This window comes from Lepidothrix coronata, unplaced genomic scaffold (genome assembly GCF_001604755.1).
Source record: "Lepidothrix coronata isolate B3197 unplaced genomic scaffold, Lepidothrix_coronata-1.0 Scaffold134, whole genome shotgun sequence".
NCBI classification, from domain to species: Eukaryota; Metazoa; Chordata; class Aves; order Passeriformes; family Pipridae; genus Lepidothrix; species Lepidothrix coronata.
This window is the reverse complement of record NW_016690314.1, coordinates 421,274-442,314: the sequence shown is the minus strand read 5'-3', so window position 1 is coordinate 442,314 and position 21,041 is coordinate 421,274. Positions and strand designations below refer to the sequence as shown.

Sequence of the window (21,041 nt, the reverse complement as noted above, 5' to 3'; positions counted from 1 at the left end):
TGTCTAGCGTGTTTGTTGTTCCACAAACAAATGGGTTTGTTATATACTCAGGATGTTGAGATGACGTTCTAAACTGAAATCTAATGTATCTTTCTAAATAAATACCATGTTCTAGATCAAAGTGTTCAATGGAAAGAAAATGGTTTCAACTGGAAAATGCGTTAATGAATTTAGGGAAGCAGAACTGGAAACAGTTCAGCAGTGCCCACCGGGTGGCAGCAGAGGATGCTCAGCTGGCTTTGTCCCCCCACCATCCCCCGTGCTATAAACTTGCCCTTTTTTTTCCCCCTAAATATTTAATACAACCTCAGTACATGTTCGGAGATTTCTCATTCTTTGTTATCTACCCATTAACGTTCTGTGAAGGCAGTGGTGATGAGAAGGCATCATTTCAGTCCTTTTCTGCCTGGCATGCCTTGCTTTGGGGAGTGGTCTATGCATGGGCATAGACTGAAGAATTAAGTTTTCTATGGCATAAAATACTTCCCTATTTTCTTTCACCACCTCTGCTCAAAAAAATAAGAGAGGGCGAACTGAGTTCAGTGTCATGAATATTGTATGAAAGACAAACCACTCTAAAAATACGCCGTGAATGGCCTGTAATGATAGGCATCTTTTAATAACGGATTTTTTTAAAAGGAAATTAAATGCTTTTTTTTTTCTTAAGTGTAGGCATCAGAATAATTCCAGTTTCATGGATGGCTTTATGCAAATACATACTCTTAAAAAGAAATTTTGAGTGCCTCCTTGGAATTCTAAAGTAGTGCCCTCTTAGAATTAGAGCGGATTAATTCGAACAAAAGCAGCTTCTTGACTTTAAAGGCTCTCACAGTTCCTAGTCCGATCCGATGTAAGCAGAATATTCTGTGCCCCCTTAAGCATTAGTTTGGTTGGAAGTCTTGAATGTGCAGCCCAAAGAGTTAAAGTTCTGTTTTGTGATGCATGTCAGGAATAAGTGCTGAGCTGCTGCAACTCGCACGTGACTTTGCCACTTGAGACTTTGAGTTGCACATTTATCTCCATTTGCAGAGATATTACACTGTCTTGCAGTACTTCTATCGTCTTCTTCCTTTCCTCTCTCTGAGCTCCTTTCATGCTGGATTTTGAGAATGGTTTAAAAACCAGAAGTATGTGCAGCAGGCGTTGACAATACGATCAATTATGTGTCCTGCCTTGTAATACTTTCCTGAAATTTCCTTGTCTGTATCACACCTTGCATCAAAATGGAGAAGCTATCAAATAGCCAGAATAAAAGGATGTCATATTTTAATTGCCACTTTGTATTTCTTGGGGGACTGACACACTCAGCTCCCAGTCCCTGCTGTGCTGCTCCTGGTCAATGCTGAGCTGTTTGGGTTGTACCTTGCCTTGTTTACTGCAACGACTCCGGACGCAGTTGTAGTCAGAGCCCTTCAGGTTCAGGACTGCACAACCCCAAACCCAGCAGAGTTCTGCCTGTCCTACTTGCATGAAGACACCTTGATTCATGCATAACAGTATTTGGATTTTTCTGGCTTTTCAAGCTAATGTCTTTTATTCTTTTTTCTTCTATTATTTTCAATAGGCATTTACCAGGGTACGAGACCTTCGATATTTAGAACTGATCAGCAGCATAGAGGTAAGAGAGTGTTCAAGGTGGTGTATTTTCTTGCACTTACTACTGTGCCAAAATCAGTACTTTCTGGTTTGGAGGGTCTTTTGTTTGGATAGTGCTTCTGACTGCTGGAGATGTGTTTGGAGTGAAAAATCCTGATTAGCAGAGGTGACTCAGGTTCCAGTCATAGGACCGAAACTCCATGGAATGAGGGTGTGGGACAAGAACTTCTGAAACTGTCTTCAGGAAAACAGGAAAAATGTTCAATATTCCATTAATAATTGGTAGAATACTACTGTGCTGACAGCGCTTAGTACAGAATACTTCATAAACATGAGTTCATTAAGCCTTTCCCTACCCCCCGGAGGTAGGTAATTACTACTATCTCCTCTGTGCAGAGACAGAAACAGGCCCAGAGAAACGAAATGACAAACTCAGGGTCTCATGACAAGTCTGTGACAACTGGAAATAGAATTTGGAATTCCACACTTCCATACTGTGCTCTAATCCCTCCTCCCTATTCTTTTCACACTTCTTGATAGAATTTCACCCAACAATAACTGTCTGTCATGAGCACTTGAAAAGACATGGATCACCCTTGTCCTGTAAAGTTGGCTTGATAATGCTTAAAGATCTGCATGGAGATGGCATAAAGGGAATTCCTCTTTCTTGTGCTAAATAGATTTACACCTTCTCTGAAAGGATAGAATCCTTGTCTTCATGTCTGCAGAGCTGTCCTGCTGCTGTCAAAATGCCAGCTGGTTGCCGTGAACTTTTCTCTAACACAGGACAAAGTTCTGCATTAGGAGCCCCTTTTTTCTGTTTGTTTTTTTTTTCTTCTCAAGGGTAGGTAGGTAGGTGAGAGTGTTTTCTCACCAGTACTAACCTTTCTTTTCCACATATGCTTCTCCAGATCTGCATCTATTGAGGATATTCTGGATTTGTCATGTCATATTCTGTTTAATGAGAAAGATTCCCCATGTAAATAGGCATAAACTTACTTTCAGACTTCTTGAAAATGCTCCTTCTGCAGTAAGTTCTACACCCCGCTCACTGTCTCCTGTGGTGGATCCGATTCCTTTTAGGGCTTGTAAGGATGTAGCTAAGCACACATGTTCCATTAATGTGATTGCTTTCCCTCAGTAATGACACTTTTTTTTCCTAATTGGTGACAGCAGGAAACATAGCTGCCATCTCTATCTGGCAAGATTCTGTGGAGTCTTTAGAAAATGGTTTAACAAGTCCTCTGATTATTTGTTTAACCAAGTTTTTGAAGAGAACTGTCAACACCAGCCCAGTGTCTGCCCAGTCAGTAAGTGTGACAAGGAGGAGAGATGGCTCATCCCCCTTTGGCAGCGAAGGATTGAATTTGGATGCTCGTGGAATGCTTTTCCCCTTGCGTGCAGTTTTCTTTAAATTCAGTCCATAGCCCATGACGTGGGCTAACAGCAGTAATAATTTTGTCCCAAGCAGGGTAGTGATGTGTGTCCAAGATACAGGATATGGCACACACATGAAAACACACACACTCGCACACGTGTGCGTGTCTGTGTCACAAGTCCCTCGCGGTCAGGTACTGCTGTGCTTTGAGTCATGTGAAGGGTTCTCAGTGGCACTGCCCACACAGGAAGGGTTCTCCATGGCACTGCACACACACTGCCCCCGTGGTCCCTTCCCAGGCAGTCAGAGCGAGCAGTTCTGATTAGCAGGAGAGCATGTGCGGGTGCTCTGGAAGCGACTGCTGCCGACATGAATCCGTGAGCTCATGGGGACAGTGGAGATGACACTGGTTTGTATTCAGAGGCAGGTTAATGTACTTTCTGAATCTGCTTATTGCTGGCAATTATCTCCCTGTTTGTCATCCCACCCGCACATATTGTTAATTTAGCCAAATTATATGCTAGTGAGTTTGTACAGGAGAAAACGAGGAGCCCATCAGATGCCTTTTTTAAAATAGCCTGGCATAATGATAGCATGTGTTCATTTTCCTGTGTGAAATCAAGAGAAGTGATTTTTCATCACTTTAGTTTGTATAGTGACATTTAATTTTGCTCTTCCTAATTTTAATTAAGAAGGGATTTAATCCTTTAATTATAAATTCACAAGAAATGTAGGAGAGGCATAATTATGATATCCCGTTACAGATTTTTAATTTTTAATAGTTAAAATCTAAGCTTGAAAGTGTAATTCCTCAGTGGCTATTTCTCACTTAGGTGCAGGTCATCTAGAATATTTTCTACATCACTCTTCAAATTTTCCATTTTTCCAGGAGCGGAAGAAACATGGAGAGAACAACAATGACCTGTTCCTGGCAGATGTTTATGCCTACCAGGGAAAATTCCATGAGGCAGCGAAGCTGTACAAAAGGAGTGGCCATGAAAATCTGGCCCTGGAGATGTACACTGACCTACGCATGTTTGACCACGCGAAGGTAGGACGTGGTGCCTGGACATCTCCATGCAGAAATATTGATGTACCTGTAACTGTTTTCAAAGTATGATCCTACAAAAAGGTTGGATGAAATGTGGGCTTTGAATTTCAACCTTGTTTTCTCAGTTAATTGATTCGAGTTTGTTTGGCTTATAAGGGGGGAAATGTCTCTGGCCTGGGTGTTATGGTGGCATTTTCCTTCAGTCTGCTACCGATGCAGCAGATTGTGTTTTGTAGAGTTTCAAATGTGACCATGGAAATTCAGGGCTTTTCATTGGATTTTTTTGTTGGACACCACCAATGGTGACTCTTTCAGTGTGGTTACATGATATTATCTGCAGTAATTTTCCTTTTTTAAAAACTAAGAATTTTGTTTTCATGACTCTTTTTTCCCCATTATCTTGCTCAAGATCCCTTTTTATTTGTTTGTCCTCCAAAGATGATAAGGTAGTACCTGTGCAAAGTGGAGGGGAGTGCACCATGTGTTTAATTCAATTCCATATTGTAATAAAAATATTTTTCTGTCAGAGCAAGTTCTATATTAATGCACTTTATAAAGTGTATAACATAGTAACCTGGAATATTTTTGTTTACTACAGAATTTTATTTCAAAGATTCAATGTCTTGGCTTTTTTTTTTTAAACTCTGTTGCCATGTAGAAATAAATTGAATATGGTTCTAAAATGTGATGTTTTTATAAGGTGATAAGAAGTATTACTTGGCTTTTAAGTCTTTTATGGTGTCTTATCAAAATCCCTGAGAATGTATGCACTGTTTAGTCTCATTCATCACTCATCAGAGCCTTATTCTGCCCAGTCCAGGACAAAGAATTCACCATGACATGCATAGAAACTGTTTTAGCACAGATTCCCCAAGCTATGCTACAGAGAGATCTTTTTCTTCTGAGAGCTCAACAGAAACACTTGTGGGCTTTGCTGATGTAAGCCCGACTTCCGCTATTTTTGGCTGCTGAGTCTTTGTTAGCTTCAGTGTTTTGGCTCCTCTTGAACATAAATGTAATTCATAAAGAAAAATGTTCCCATAAGTCTTCGTAAGAATCTTTTAATTCTTGGCTGTAGTCATGTCTATATTTAACCAGCAGAGAGCAAGAGCTCTCATGTCCCCTGTCCTTCAGAGTGAATCCATGCAGAAAAATTCAAGGTACTCCACAGCACATGAAGGCAGCTTCTTGTGCAGGGAATGCACAGGAAATGGAAGATCTTTTAAAACTCCCTTGTTTGCCAGTTATTTATCCAAGGAAAGACACATGGGGGAGGGGGTTGTTTTTCTGGTGTTGTTTTCTCTTAATGTTGCCAGAATTATGCAAAGGGACCCACAGAACCTGGTTTCTGGTGCTGGGCTTTGATGAGGTCTGGATGGAGGATCCAGACCGGAGGCAGAGGTTGGGAGTCCTTTGATATCTGGTCACAGGCTCATTATCACAGCACCAGATCATTCATTACTGACAACTCACAAAAAACTCTTTATACTGTGAGAAGCTGAGCTTTTGATTTTGGACTTATTTTGGTGATGTAAGCTGGAAAACAAGTCGTGCCAAGGAGGCTGTTTGACTTCTCTCTTCACTCCAGTTTTCCATATTTAGACGCTATCAGGATACCTCTGTAGCTGTTCCCTGGAGCAGGGTTGCTGCAGGAGATAACTCTGCAGCTCAGCTAGAGCTGGCACAGGTGGGGTGCAGTTCTGTCCCTGGCCCCTGGCTGCATTGGGGAACTGCTGAATTGCGGTGGTGGAGCAGATGTGGTGTGTGCGTGCTCCTCGAGGGGGGTTTTGCCCATTTGTTGCCTTTGGTTTGGTTTCTTTTAAACCTCAGTCAGAATTTGCCAGAAACCCAGAGGCTAAGGTAATTTTCCACTCTTTCTTAGCTGTCATTTCACCTCTATTCTGATTTTTCATTTGATAGGAGCTATTTAATGGATAGTAGCCTATTCTGTTAACAGACAAAATTGCCCTTAATCAATATTCTGGTGTTGAAGTGTTTTGGTTTTTTTTTTCCTGACACATGATGTCAACGGATGTGAACCATATGGTGCCAAGGCTTCAGTATTGGCAGAAGAAGCTGAACTAACTAGTAGAAATATTTTCAAAATGGTTGTCATCACAGTGTCCAGGTTTGCATTCCTTCCACAAGTCCAACCAGTGCTTCAGAGCACTCTCACTTTTGAGCAGCTGTCATTCTTGTCCTTACAAAAGAACTTTTTTGATATATTGAAATATAATGATCAAGTGTCTTTGCAGAAAACAAGATTTCAGCCTTTAATTTATTTGTGGTGGGGCATCCTGATGCCAGTATATGATTAAGTGCGTGTGCTGTCGTTCACTGAGCATGGGCTGGGACTGGGTCATCTTTGAGAATGAAACTGTACCTGCTTGGCTTGCAACAGAAAATCTGAAACTTGGAATTAGTCTGTTAGAGTCTTTAGAGTAGGACTGTGTTTTGGGAAGGCCTGTTCCTGACAAGCATGCAAAAATCATAACTGCTATCCACTTAACCAGGCTCAGCAGAGAGTAAGTGGGGACACAGGAGTTGTCTCTGAGGCACCTGCATTGTCCTCTGGGCCTGCCCAAAATCTCCTGCTTTTTTTTTTTAATTGAAAACTGTCTAAATGGGAGACTTGCCATTGTTTCCTCCCAGACATGGGGCCTTGATGATGAGCTGCTGAAGGCTGGCTCAGTCCATGTTGCTCTCTATGCAGTACTTCTGTCCTTGGGAGGCATCATGGTATTCATTACAAAAGCCTTTGTGTATTTTAGAGTTTTGACTGTAACAACATTTGTAACCAGAAGGTAATGCAGACTTTTGTATTGCACTGTTACAGGATTTTCTGGGATCTGAAGACCCCAAAGACACAAAGATGCTAATAAAAAAACAAGCAGACTGGGCCAAGAACATCAATGAACCAAAGGCAGCAGTAGAGATGTACCTCTCTGCCGGCGAGTACATGAAGGCCATAGAAATCAGCGGGGACAACGGCTGGGTGGATATGTAGGTTTTGTGTCACCTCAGAGATAATATAAGAAACCCTCCAATGAGTTATTATTAATTCTGCATAATTTTAAAATAAGACAAAATATGTTTGGTATCTGCCTTTGTTTTATATCAGATTGAGTATTTGAAGCACATCTAGAATTAAAAATGTTTTAAAAGTTGCATATGTTTAGAGTGTAGGGCCATAAATATATTACAAAAACAAATGCATTACAGCAGTGAAGAGTATCTATGGGTTCATCTGCAGCATGAGACTGTCTAAAATAGAGATGCCTCCAGCTTCAGTGATCATCACAGCAGTGATTGTACCTGATAGCCCATTGCTACTGTTTTCAGCTGTTCAGGATAGTCATCTAGTGGGTAGAGAAATCACCTGGAGCACCGAGTCCCCAGAAATTCTGGGGCTACTCCTGCCACTGGTCATTTCTCCTCGATTTGCAGTAGGTGACACTTTGGGTCATCTGCTGAGCTGCCATAAGATCTTGGCCAGGCTCCTCTGCAAGGCCCCTTGCCTCTGTTTTGCTGTGTGTCACAGGGGTGGTGTTTATTCAGGAGTCTCTTGCTCAGGTTAGGGTTGGGAAGTGTTTCCCATGTTACTTAATCATGTAGGACATGCTCCCTTCCGTCTGTCTGCACAGCTCTGCACAGAGTCCGAGGTATGGACTTGCACACGTGAGTGAAGAGGGAAGAAAGGGGGTTGAGTTTGTAGAAGGAAAAAAAGGCATTTGGAACATTTACTGAAACTGTTTAAATGGTGTTGCATGGTACTACTATTACATTATTTATTAAATGTTAGCTGATTAAAGGTGAAGTTATGACAGTAATTAAAAGGCGAAGCACAAAGGCAGAATCTGAAAGATCTGCCTTCTTTCTGCTGGGTCCAGGTTAATTGAAATTGCTCGAAAACTGGATAAAGCTGAGCGGGAGCCTTTGGACAAGTGTGCCTTCTATTTTAAGCAACTCGATAACCCTGGCTATGCTGCAGAAACCTACATGAAGGTTGGTGACGTGAAAGCATTGGTCCAGCTCCACGTGGACACTCATCACTGGGAAGAAGTAAGTGTGCCCTTGATTTCTGTGTTGAAAACCTCTACTTCTTAACTGTCTCTGGTTGCAACAAAAAAGGAGACGAATGTCTGGCTACACCAGCACGGTAGTGAGGGAGAAGCAGGGAGGGAGGCTTCTGTAGAAGGATTCTGAGTATTTCAGTTAATTGTGTATGCCAGCATGTGTTTGGTGGTGGTGTGGTTTTCTGCAAGTGAATCTAAATTGCATTTATAGTGTTACTTCTATTCCTTTAGAAGATGCATTCAGTAAAAATAAAAATATTTTTTGTCTCTTGCTGTGAAATCTACTAAATTTCCTAGATAATCACTTTCAAGTCTCCCTGTTTCAATTCTGTTATTATGCCTAGCTTCTTGTCTTTTGTTGTTGATTGCTTTTTATTTTAAAACACATTAGTTTCATACTGGAGAAAATATGGATTACACTCTCTATTCTGTGTATACTTTATTGTGAATTTGCTTAGAGCTGAAGGATTGATCCCATGGAATATCTAAACCCTTTAACTGTTTAAAGCATGCAGTATTCTAAGAATGAATTTTTTACTTACCTCAGGCATTAGCTCTGAGTGAAAAGCATCCTGAATTCAAAGATGATGTCTATGTCCCTTATGCCCAGTGGCTGGCAGAGAATGATCGATTTGAAGAAGCCCAAAAAGGTGAGAATGGCACTGACAGATGACTCCACATTTGTTTCATACTTCTCCAATACAGAATATATGCAGACTCTTCCTTGGAGAGTTTCTTATCAGTGGGATTCAAAACCAAATGTAATCCATGTTTTCAAACGGGTCTTAAAGTAACTGGAAGTCTCCTGATTTTATAGGAAAATGTGATGGATCTATCAAAAATAATGGCATCTAAATACAAGTCCAGATTTTCTATCTTCTTGTAAATCTGAGTGTGGCACGTAGCAACAGTATTTGGCATGTAATATGAACTGTCTTAATATCATTATTACCATCTTAATATCATTATTATCCCACTAGAATTCGAAATATGGCAGCCATCTTTATAAACCTGAGTGGAAAATGTAATTTTTCATTGTCTTTAGGTACCATGGGATTTGTACAAGTAAAATTTTCCTATTTCTTTAAGGTTTTCGTGGTTCTTGTTAGGTTTATGAAATTACCTTTAAACAGAACTGGCAGCTTTCCATCTTGTGGACAGACTGTAAACTGTTCCAGAGGCAAGGAGCTGTTGCAGTGAGCTCTGTGTGGAGGCAGCAGGGTTTCAGTGCAGCACCTTTGCTCAGGTGCAGCTCCACATGACAGGTGCACCTGCTGCTTCCTGAGCCAGCTCACATGCAAGTGTGAAACTGCACTGGCTTTAAGGGCCCAGGTGGGGAACAAGCCAGGCCTGATCCATCTCCACACAAAACTAGGCTGTGTGTCTTGGCACCAACACTTTGAGCACCTGGTTTAGGGCAGTGTGGTAGTTTGCACTCTCTAAATGCAGGTTGTAGTCTCAGTTTGCTCCACAAAGCTCAGTGCTGCTGTGGCTCAGCAAGTGTAGGTGCCCAGAGCTGGGTGAGCTCGAGATCCTCGCGCGGCTGTGTGAGGTCTGAGCTGAGCTGGCTGCACTCAGGGGCAGCTGTGCTGTGGGGTTGGGTTTTTGGGGGTTGGTTCCCCCTCAGCCCCATTTCTTTCTATGAAGACTGTGTTTGTCAAATGTGTGTTTGCCAAGTGAGAATTCAGGATGTTACTGTGTGCATCAGATAAAGAGGTGCTGTTAGTAAATGACAGAAGGATATAGTCTAAGCTGTACTCTTTCGAAGTATCTAGCATTGCACACCAGAGCACTAACTTCAGACATTAATTTATTGTAGTTTTGAGTGAAGGTGTGGTTTGCGGTGTTTGGAGATCTCTGTTGTTTGTACAGAGATCTAATCATCACAGTATTTTCCCTCTTTTGTTTTTAAAAAACCCCCAGCAACCAGCATCATACACAATCTGTGAGCTCAAGAGCTGCTGAGACAGTGCAAAAGCCACAAAATACCTACAGATGCTTCTCATGTTCCATTAGCGTCGCTGCTTTCAAGGAGGAAAATACCAGTGTATAATCCCTTTTATCCTGCCCTGGATAGACTATTTGATATGGACTGAATAGACTGGTCTCAATTCAGAAACATTAATTTCCGTTAATTGATATAATTGCACTGTAAACCTGTCTTTGTTTTGGGTTCTGTAGCGTTTCACAAGGCTGGCAGGCAGACAGAGGCTGTGAAGGTGCTGGAGCAGCTCACGCACAACGCTGTAGTTGAAAGCAGATTTAATGATGCAGCCTATTATTATTGGATGCTTTCTGTGCAGTGCTTAGACATAGCCCAAGGTAAGTCACTGAAAGGAAGTTTGTGCTTGTTACCTTCTCATGCATGTAGACAAACAACTGCACTGATAGCATTGCTGCCACAGCTTCACTGCTGGGTGTTTTGGTCTGGGTTTTTTAATGCTATGCATAACCCGGGCTTGTGCTATTTTTGTAGTCCCCTAGTTTTCCCATGTGCTCATTTAAAACAGATAAACAAACCAGAAACATCAGCAGGCATAAGGCTCCTTCTGAAATCTGGCTGGGATCAAAACTGTGCCTCCTGGGACCAGGTATCCTCCTGCACCTCCCCACCACACCCACCGCCTAGAAGTTGACTGGAGGGTTCATGTGCTAGTAAATAAAAGATTATGTTGGAGAGTAAGATACATCTAGTGTCCAAACATAGGTTGGTGAGGTACTTTACAAATTATTTCTGCCAGCAGTTAAAACTCATTGTTTGTTAGCTGTCATCTTGTCTTCTGAATGTGTTTCAATGGGAGAGAGGTGGAGCCGGCAGTTAATAGGTGTACTTTAGTGATAATGAATATAAAAGGTTGGGAATACTGCCTTTTGCTTGGTGCTCTAAGTACCTTTGCTTTTCATTCAGCTGATCTGTCACCCCTCAGATGTTTGAGATGCACGTTTTTCCAAATGGCTTAGTAGTGTATTTGATGTTTGTAAAACAAGTGTTTCAAAACTAATTTTATTTGTAAACTCTGGAGTTCTGGAGGAGGTTTCCAGGGATGCACACCTGGTGCTTTCTGCCTGTAGCTCAGCTATAGCCCCTAGCTGTGTCAAACCACTGACATACTATTCTGTGTTTTGCCATGCTTGTTTTAGACCAGAAGTTTGCTCAGAAAAATAGCAAGTCTGTGCAACATGTGGTTTGCGTGGATAGATGGGGCACACTTGACTTGGTACATACCTCCTCTGGAAGTGCTGCTGCTAAAATCATAACAGGCTGTTTCCTTGCAGCTGAGTCTCATAGACTCTTCTGGGAGACTGACACCAAATCCTTTGCCTCCCGCAGAGAATGAACAGCAGAAGACTGAAATGTTGCAGAAGTTTCATCGCTTCCAGCATTTGGCAGAAGTTTACCATGCCTATCACTTCATTCACAGATACACTGTAAGATACTCACTTTAGAATTGTGTATGCTTCCTGAGCTTTTTTCTTAGGGAGTCCAGAAATAACTAGGACTTTTCAGGCAATTAAGTATTGAGTGTAGATCAGTAATACTGTATAGTAACTTTATTTATTTAACTTTACTTCATTATACAGCCTTCAGCTGTACATTCTGTAAAAGAACTTGTGTTGCCTCAGCCCTTCACAGCTGCAGTGCAGTTGGAGCAGGGCTGTGCCTGACTCCAGGAGCAGTTGCTGTGCTGATGGCTGACCTCCTGCACCCAGCCTTTTTGATGGTGGTATCAGTTTGGTCCCACAGTGACCCAAGCCCCTGCTCCTGCACAGGCCAGGGTCAGCTTTTCCCTTAGTCATGGGAAAACAGGGTTGAACAGAGGAAGGCACCCTAGGGATCCCCAGCCTAGGGCTTCCCACAGGGTGGTGTGTCAGTGATACCTCCTCACGAGTGATGAGTCCCTGCTAATTACAGCAATTACAGTCATGTTGCCATCGCTGTTGGTAAAATTATCTGTTGTAAAAGATTTGAGAACGTTTGCTCTGTGCCCTTGCCCAAAAGACGACTCTGTGCTGTAGAGTCTTTGCTGTTAATCTACTTCAGACCTCACAGCACTGGAGACTCTGCACTGTAGCAGTGCAGCCTGGCCTCATTTTTAAATAACCTGTTAAATGTTCTGTTTTAGCTACACGGATCTTTCTGCATGTATCAGGCATGAGCTTTGGTGATAAAGACATGCAAAATCCACTTGCTATATTCTGTCAACACCTCTTTTTGCAACAGCATGAAAGAAATGCAGTACTGGAGATGCCTCATGCTTAGTGATGTGAGTTGTTTGTTTTCCAGCTTAGAAATGTTGTGTCTGTGTTTTTCATACCACAGGAGGAGCCTTTCAGCTTCAACTCGCCTGAAACCCTCTTCAATATTTCCAGGTTTCTGCTTCACAGCTTAACGAAGGAGACTCCTTTGGGAATCTCAAAAGTGTATCCTTCCAATACAGTACAAAATCTAGAAATTATCATGTGAGATACATGAAAGGAATAACTGCTATTGGTCCAAGGAAGGGATCTCCTCGAGGGAATCTTCAGTGTCAGCTATTGTCATTAATAGGAACTGACTTTTGTCCCTAAGCAATAAACAGTATCTTCAAACCATTGTATGCTGAGCCACACTAGCTTTTTGTTGTTGATTTTTTTTAATTGTCTTTTTTAATAGTTTTGGAAAGCTGTGCACATCAACTATCATGTAGCTCAAACCACCCGCCCAGTCTGGTGTGTCGTCTGTGTCAGAGGAGCAAGTTCTAGGACACCAGTCACTGCCACAAGATGTTGGCTTTGAATCTCAACAGTATTGTTGCAAAGACACTGAACTGAAGCACGAGGAGGGGAAACCCAGGAGCTTCTGCTTCTCATGAGGCTGGTGTGTGCTGTCTGTCAGGCCAACATCTGCACAGCTTTGTCAGTGCACAGTGAATCTCTGGAGAGTGCTCCATGATTGGGCTGTGTGAAATGCACCTTTCTCTCAGAGATAATCAGAAGGTCACTGGATGCCAGAGGAGGAGAACTGATCATCTTGGTTGCACTTCATTTCTGGCTTTGGATGGGATGTTAGATTTCCTTTTCATAACTTCCTCACTTACAAATGTATAATCTTCCATAAAGTCTTGGATAATGAGCCTTGTGATCAGTAGATCTAAACAGCAGTTAGTATTTCACACTGGTGAAAGGGAAGGACAACCCTTGGTCAGTGGCATGGAGCCCACTCTTTCCAATCACATCAGGTGTATTTACTTGGTGTCAGTGGGTTACTCGTGTTGTAAAGATTTTGGGTCTTTCTTTGGCTTGGGCAAAATTTATGCACCCCAGAATTACTAAAATGTTGCAGATGGAGTCAGAATATTTAACCACAGCAATGTTTATGTAGGGTCAGTTCCTTACCTAGCTAATAAGTGCCCACAGGTGTTTTGATAGTCCTTTCACACATGTTTGTAAATTAAGCTCTGTAAATAGATTTCTCTGGGTAAACCTGTTTGAAGTCCTGGTGTTGGATATGCTTCATTGCACAACTTCTCTGATTAGACAGAGTATTTTTTCCTAAATGCTGTATGTATTTTTATTCCTTAATTAAATTATAGCAAGACATTACTTGCCCTGGCAAAGCAGAGTAAGGCTCTTGGTGCATATAAACTGGCTCGTCATGCCTATGAGAAGCTTCAGGGACTGCATATCCCAGCCAGGTTCCAGAAATCCTTTGAGCTGGGCAGCCTGACAATCCGATCCAAGCCATTCCATGACAGTGAAGTAAGTTGTAATGTGTTTCATGTTAATCATTAATATGTGGCCTAATCCAAGAATCTGAGTTGCCGTGTGCACAAAAAAAATCTGCAATATATTATGCATGGCTCTGTCACATAATTGTATTTCTGCTGGAAACACAGCCCTTTTATTGTTATTCTTCAGGTCAGACTTCCTTCTGCTCCTGAGAACAAATTAAAATCAGCCCTTGCTTTGTAGGCAGCTTCCATCCTCCCTCTCCTCTCTTGCATCCACCTTCCCCTCTGTCTATTAATTCTTTCAAGCCCTTTTCTCCCCGGTCCACACGCTATTGCTCCACAGTCTTTGTCTCTCTCTCCAGCTGGAGGTCACTTTCATTTGTCCTACTCCTAACACTCCTTCCCTCCTCCCCTCAACCCTTCAATGACCTTCCTTCCTTAAGTCTTATTTTAACACCTTTTCTTCTTTAACTGTAGTTTGGCTCTGCAGTGTTCTATAAAGCCATGTTTCAGGGAGTACTCACTAAAAATAAATTGCATTGTGCCAGTGAACATGCACCTGGCCTCCTGAAATAATAGAAACACACTCTTAAGAACTGCCTAATATAACTGTGCTGTTGAAGAGAAATGAATTAATTGGAGAACCTAAATTTGACCAAACCTTAGAGCGAAAAACTTTGCTTCAGTAACCTTTTCTTTGGCTTCTTTTTGTATTGATTTGATGCAGTTTTCTGCTTCTGTTACTGCAAAAGCAAGGTGAAAATTTAATTGTTAGAATGGTGAAGACAGCTATTCTTAATGTGAAAACTTGCTGGTTTGTTAAAAAGGGTAAAGCTTTTTTAGATGTTGAAGGATCTGATTTCACAGCAGTGCTTCTCCAGAGTGGCCCTGGCGTTGTATGGGTGGTGTCAGCCAAAGGAGCCCATATGTAATTGAAAACCAAGAGCTGAGGACGTGCCAGTCTGCAGTTACCGTGTTCTCAATGTGTCTTTGCAGGAGCTCCTGCCCCTGTGTTACAGGTGCTCCACCAACAACCCTCTGCTGAATAACCTGGGGAACGTCTGCATTAACTGCAGGCAGCCTTTTGTCTTCTCGGCCTCCTCCTACGGTGCGTTGGGATGTCCCATTTGCTCGTGCTTTGCAAGTAGATAAATGTTAACGGAGTAGACTAGCGCTTAATTTCTTCTCTCTGCAATGTTATTTGGCCAAACAAACGTTCCCTTTACTGTTGTTCAGTTTGAGCCTCTCCTCCGGGGCTGTTGGATCTCACTGCAGGGTGCGGGTGCAGCACAGCATTGCTTTATTGCCAGAGGCTGAATGCATCGAGTGCTCTGTGAATACTGACACAATCCTTTCAGAAGTTCAGGGGGGTTGGTTTGCTGTAATTATATTTTATTTAACTTGTTTCATGAGAGCAAGTGGGCAGAACACCACTGTCATGGAAGCCAGAGGCTGTTCGTTGCTGAAGGGGCACAGTATCTGCTGTGAGGCATTTCCTGAGTTCCTGCAGGTCAAACACTTCCTGCCTTTCCCACTCTTTAGAGGTGCTGCATCTGGTTGAGTTCTATGTGGAAGATGGCATCACAGATGAAGAAGCTGTAGCTCTCATTGATCTTGAAGCTCCAAGAGTGAGTAAAAGAGAGAATAAATGGCAAGAGATGATGAGTGACTGTATCCTTTTGATTTGAATTGGTTTCCAGTCCTTATATATGGGGAAAAATTAAACAATTTGGAATTTTTTTCCCCACTTAGGTTTAAACCTCTCTTTTTTTGTCATATGACTGATGTGAGTACAATTACATTGTGTTTCCTTGTTGCATTAGTATAACAACCAAAATATGGTTTAACTAAACCTAATGTTGTCATGAAGCTTTTTCATCAGGACAGTTTGTTTCTAATCATGTGAAATGTTTATTTTTAACAGTGGAATGCTATGCTTTACCTATTCTGTGTGAATTGCATTCTGTAAAGAATGAGTGGAATCTGGAGTGTGTTGCTTCCAATAACAGCTTCCTTTAGAGGTTACCTTCTCTCAGCCAGGGGAAGCAGCATGGACATTCTTCATAGCTATTGCTGTTGGGATCTGGTTTGAAATGCTTTGGCACCCAGAGCTCCCAGTTGCTGTGGGGGCCATAGAATATGAGGTGCAGAGTGATGCACAAGAACACACAAACTCTGACTGAAGCTGCTCAAAAATGTCCTTTCAATACATTGCTTCCTTTGCTCCATCAGGAAGGGAGGCAGAGGTGATGTCATGCCTGACTGTGGTCAGTCCCGCTGTTCTACAGCAACTGCAGTGATAAAATTCCCCAGTCACTGGGAATCCCAGCAAGGTCTTCTTGGCATTTTCTGTAATGACCTGGGCACTGTCACAGTTTGAGATACTGTGGAGCAGCAAGGGTACTGGTCCTGCTAGGGTGCTTTCATACTGATTCTGTGAGTGCTGGCTATGGTGAGTACAGCCAATTTTACAGGAACTCTTGTCCTTCCTTAAGAAATGCATCCAGATGGCCAGAGTTTGAGGCTTGATGACAGTACAGATATTATTGAGGATGATGATCCCTTTACAGCAAAACTGAGCTTTGAGGTAAGAGCTTTACCTGTACCTTCCAGTTGTTTCTTTCTTGCTACCAACAGAAATTATTAGAAAACTTTACTTTACAGTCCATGCCACTCTTCTGGTGTGCATTTGGTACAAAGACGACAGCTGCAGAGCAGGAGACTTGAGAGGGAAAGGGATTTACCAGTTAGCTCCTCTCTTCAAAAAACAAAACAAAACAAAAAATCAAAAAGAAACAAATGAAGCAACAAAATCCACACACAAACCCCAACACAAACTCCACAAAACAACAAAGATGTTTTAAATTTTGTTTTCTCGCCATGCACTGGTACAGCAGAGCTGTCCCATGGGGTACAAGCAGCACATCTGTAGAGCAGGCCTTACTGTGAGGGTTTCATAAAAACTCTGGGCACGGCTGTTATTTCCAGGGAATTGTAAAGGGATCCATTGAAGGGATAATGGAAGCTCACTGGAACCAGATGTGACTGGATGCTGCTGTCGCTGAGGGTGTTGGTGACACCGACAGAGAGTTTGGTGGGACAGGTCTTGGGCCAGTCCTACATGAGCATCTTCTGCTGAATTTTACTTTGCTTCTTACAACAACTTATGAATCCTCAAAGGGCCTTGCAGTTGGTAACTGCAGTTCTCTCAACCTGCTCTCCTGCAGCAGGGAGGCTCCGAGTTCGTTCCGGTGGTGGTGAACCGCGCTGTGCTGCGGTCGATGAGCCGGCGTGACGTGCTGGTCAAGCGCTGGCCGCAGCCGCTGCGCTGGCAGTACTACCGGTCCCTGCTGCCCGACGCCTCCATCACCATGTGTCCATCCTGCTTTCAGGTACTGTTTTCGTGGAGAAGTTTAAAAACAACCCAAAAAGCCCTATCCAGGACCCAATAGCTGAAACAATGCTAATCATCAAAACCTCGTGCTCTAACATGTATTCAGCAAATTCCTGATTGAGGTAGAGAAAGAGCAATGAAACCCCAACTCAGAGCTATGTGATGCACAGAGCTACCTTGGCAGTAGCTGAATTTGAGAAGTTGTCCTGACAGCAAGTCAGAGCCTCTTGAGCAAACCTTGGGTGACCAACAGAAGCTGGTTTGTATTTATTTCTTTTTGCTCTGTCTCTGTGACTTGGAGCCTGGTCTAGCAAGTGATCAGTCAGTCACTAAGTTATCTTGTGGTTCAGCCCTGCTCCAGCCTCACTCAGGAATGGGTTTTTGAAATGGTGGAATTCAGTCATGTTTGCTTACACAGAAATTGTCTAATTGTTGTCCTTCCTTCAAAAGTAGTTAATGGGTTTGTGCCTCCTCAGCAGCACTGGCAGAGGTCTGTGAAGTGCTCACTGCTCTGTTCCAGCTGTAGCATTCAGGCAATTGAAACAGAGAGAACCAATCTCTCTGATGGTGGTTTCAGAATATTTGTGCTGTAGAGCAGCCGTTGAGCTCAGATTGCACTTTTTTTGAGCAGGGCACAGGCTAACTTGTGCTAAATCTGTTTCTAACTAACAGATGTTTCACACAGAAGACTATGAGCTCCTCATACTCCAGCATAATTGTTGTCCGTTCTGTCGACGGAGAAGAGATGAGTCAAACCAATGAAGGAAACCAGTCTTTCATCTCAACAACAGTCTCTCCTGTTGGCTTGGCAAAACACTTCTTAGATCCATAAAGCTTTCCTAACGACTTAGGAAAGTCAGTCATCTTGCTCTATTTTGTTTGTAAGAGTTGAAGACATGTAACTATTTTTTTAAATTAAAATGTCTGTTGTTTGTGAATGTGCTTTGCATTTCCCAGGCAAGCAGCTGAAGTGCCACAGAATTTTACAGGAATGTTTCTAGGGTCAAGTTCAGACTTTAAGTAATTGTTTTTACTCCAGATTGTGTTAGGATTTGATTTGCTTCTTAATACACACCTGTTATTGACAGATCTTCAAATAAATGGGACTGTTTTTCACTACTCTTTGTCTTGGAATTTGCTATAGTGCTCCTGCTTCTGATCTTGAATTTCTTTTCCCTTTCTATTCAATTTAGGCAAGAAGAGAGTTAAAATGTAGAGCCCTTCAAGTGTAATCTGTAGAGTTCCAGCTGCTCTTGGCACTGGGGGCATCTCACAGCCACCCTGGGGTGGGGGATGGTTCAGTCTCTGTGGAATTCACCTGGTTAAAGTGCAGGATGTCAGGTTGTGCATACCTGAGCATACCTCTGACCATTCCTGAGCTCCCACCATCCCTTGGCCATGGTGCTGCCATGGAGGGGTGTGCTAAGGGAGTGCTGCTGAGCAGGGTGTCCCCAGCACTGTGTCAGTCTGGAGCTGAGGGCGAGCCACGTGTGCAGGTGGGAGGACACGGACCTGCTGCCTTCTGCTCCAGCCCCTTGCAGAGGCACGAGACACGGGGGGCCAGTCCCAGGCAGCTCCTATGTTGGCTCACTCTCCCCACAGGACTGGGCAGGAAATAGGAGAGCAAAAGCCAAGAAGCTCCTGGGTTGAGATAAATACAGTTTAATGGTTGAAGCAGAGCTCTGCGTGCAAGCAAAGCAAAGCAAGAAGGAATTTATTCCCTGCTTCCTGGAGAGCAGGGCTCAGCATGAGTAACCATCACTTGGGAAGGCAAACACCACAAACACAACATCCTCCCTTCTTCCTCCTTTCCCTGAGCTTTTATTTTGGAGCATGACATCATCTGGAGCGGGACAGCCCTTTGGGCAGTTGTCCCAGTTCTGTTGCTCCCTGCCTCCTGCCCAGCTCTGGCCTATTCCTGAGGGAGACAGAGGAGGGAAAAAGGAAATCCCAGTGCTGTGCAGGCACCTCTCAGCCCCAGCTACAGCACTGGTGTGTTCCCAGCATTGGTTTGGACACCAAAGCACAGCACTCCACACTGCTGTGAGGGAAGTGAGCTCCACACCAGCCATACCAACGTACCCCTTAGGATGGTCACCCCTCAGTCGTTCCCCGGGGAACAGAACGGGGAACAGAAAGATTCATGTAGGTAACTGGCTGGGCTGGAGCTGGGAGGCAATAGGTCTCTTGCCTTGAAACCGGTATAAAACTGTGCCCGTGTTGCCACGAGTTCTGTTGTGATGGCAGCCTGTCTGTCCCAGCCTGCCTTTGCCCTGAGTGGGAAAGGACACAGCACCGTCTCAAGCAACAGGTGTTTGGTGCTGGCAGAGCAGCTCCCACGGGAGCAGCACCTTGCCTGTTAAATGGGATGTCTCTGCTCAAGTACCTCTGGAAAGGGAGAGCCTGCAATGGCATGGCCAGGTTTCCGAGGCCCTCAGTGGTTCCTGACCAAGTTTGCTTAATTTACCACTTTAAAAACATTCTGTTCTAATTACAGCTCTCTGCTTTCTAACTCAGCTGTCACTGTTTGCAGTGAAGACTCTGCTACTGACACAGATAAACAATGCTGTTTGAGATGCAAGCCAGGGTGGAATTCGGTTCCTTCTCCTGGAACTGAGCTGGTTGTGCAGAGCCAGTGGGAATGAAAAATTATAAAAATAAAGAGAAAGGGTTTGCTGTGACACAGACACAAAACAGACCAAGCAAGGAAGCTTTTTTTTTTTAAATAACCAACTCTGTGAATAAAGTCTAGCTTTGAAAAACCTATTGGGCTTTTCTGTGCAGGAACAGTCAGATCTCACATCTCATACATGTGAGACAAGGTGTTCTAGTCCAGGCTTCCCTGTGCCATGGAGCCTCCCGGCTGACTTCATGCTGAGGCGTCCCTGGAGCTACAAGAGGTCCCACCACTGTGCTTTGATTAGAAGCTGTTGTAAGCAATTTGTCCCATTCCTCTACCTCCCTGCTGCCTGCCTGTCCCACTGCTGCATCCAGTGGTGACGCACACCAGCCTAAGCTCCGCGCAGCAGCTGCTACCTCAGCAGTGGCTTATTGCATCAGCTTAAGGTGTATTGGGAAATAAACCTTTAATCCTTGTGTGCCCACATACAAGTGTGAACAGCTGCATTTGCAGTTAGAGTGGCACTGCTCTGGTCTTGGCAACAAGTGTGAGAAGTTAATTGAGAGGGGCTTAGGGTGAGCAGAGTATGTTAAGGTAAGGAAGACCTCTTGGACTGTCCAGAGAGCATGGCCTGCGTTGGGCTGCAGCCAGCCAGGTCTGCCCTCATCTGGGGTGCCAGCACTTCAGCTCTTTTCCCCCTTCTCTGCTTAAAGGGAAGGTTTCCCAGCTTGGTCTCTGCTTTAGAGAGGCACAGTGCTTTGTGCTTTTTTCTGTTAAACTTTTTGCTAAACCAAATCACAGGGAACACTGGTGAAAACTAGGCCAGGACTGGAGGAAGTTTATTAAGGCCAAGAGGACATGAGTTTCTGCCCACCTCACACCCATGAGCTCCAGCAGCTCTGGCACATCCTCCTGTGCTGGATGAGACCCTCATGTTCACCTGCTCCTGGCTGTGAGGAATGCTCAGCTCAGCCTCAAATGCAGCCAGAACAGCGAGAGGAGGTGGGTGCTCAGCTCCCTTTCAGCCTCCATCACATGCCAAGGGGCAGAGCAAACAGCTCTTGCCTGGCCTCCACAGGGGAACCAGCTGGTGCCTGCCTGCCAGCTGGAATTTTAGCGACTGCTAGTGAGAAAGGTGGTAAACAGTGGGTGGAAAAAAAGAGAAGAGATGGAGAAAATAGCTTTGGAGCTTAAAAGATTAATCACAATGATGTG

At 43.5% G+C, this 21,041-nt stretch overlaps 1 protein-coding gene across 4 annotated transcripts in view; it reads left to right on the top strand.

Moving 5' to 3' along the window:
- IFT122 (intraflagellar transport 122) overlaps positions 1-18,325 on the top strand; it is a 31,777-nt gene extending 13,452 nt beyond the window's left edge. For 2 of the 4 annotated variants that reach the window (XM_017827110.1, XM_017827108.1), the window contains 14 exons: positions 1,565-1,618; positions 3,864-4,025; positions 6,862-7,028; positions 7,916-8,087; positions 8,649-8,751; positions 10,283-10,423; positions 11,433-11,530; positions 12,423-12,523; positions 13,675-13,840; positions 14,809-14,920; positions 15,355-15,483; positions 16,320-16,399; positions 17,040-17,204; positions 17,879-18,325. In XM_017827110.1, coding sequence (XP_017682599.1) covers positions 1,565-1,618; positions 3,864-4,025; positions 6,862-7,028; positions 7,916-8,087; positions 8,649-8,751; positions 10,283-10,423; positions 11,433-11,530; positions 12,423-12,523; positions 13,675-13,840; positions 14,809-14,920; positions 15,355-15,483; positions 16,320-16,399; positions 17,040-17,204; positions 17,879-17,968 — 1,740 coding nt within the window. In that variant the 3' untranslated portion in view covers positions 17,969-18,325. The other 2 variants (XM_017827109.1, XM_017827111.1) reach the window with 2 other exon arrangements.
- Positions 18,326-21,041: the final 2,716 nt, after the last annotated feature.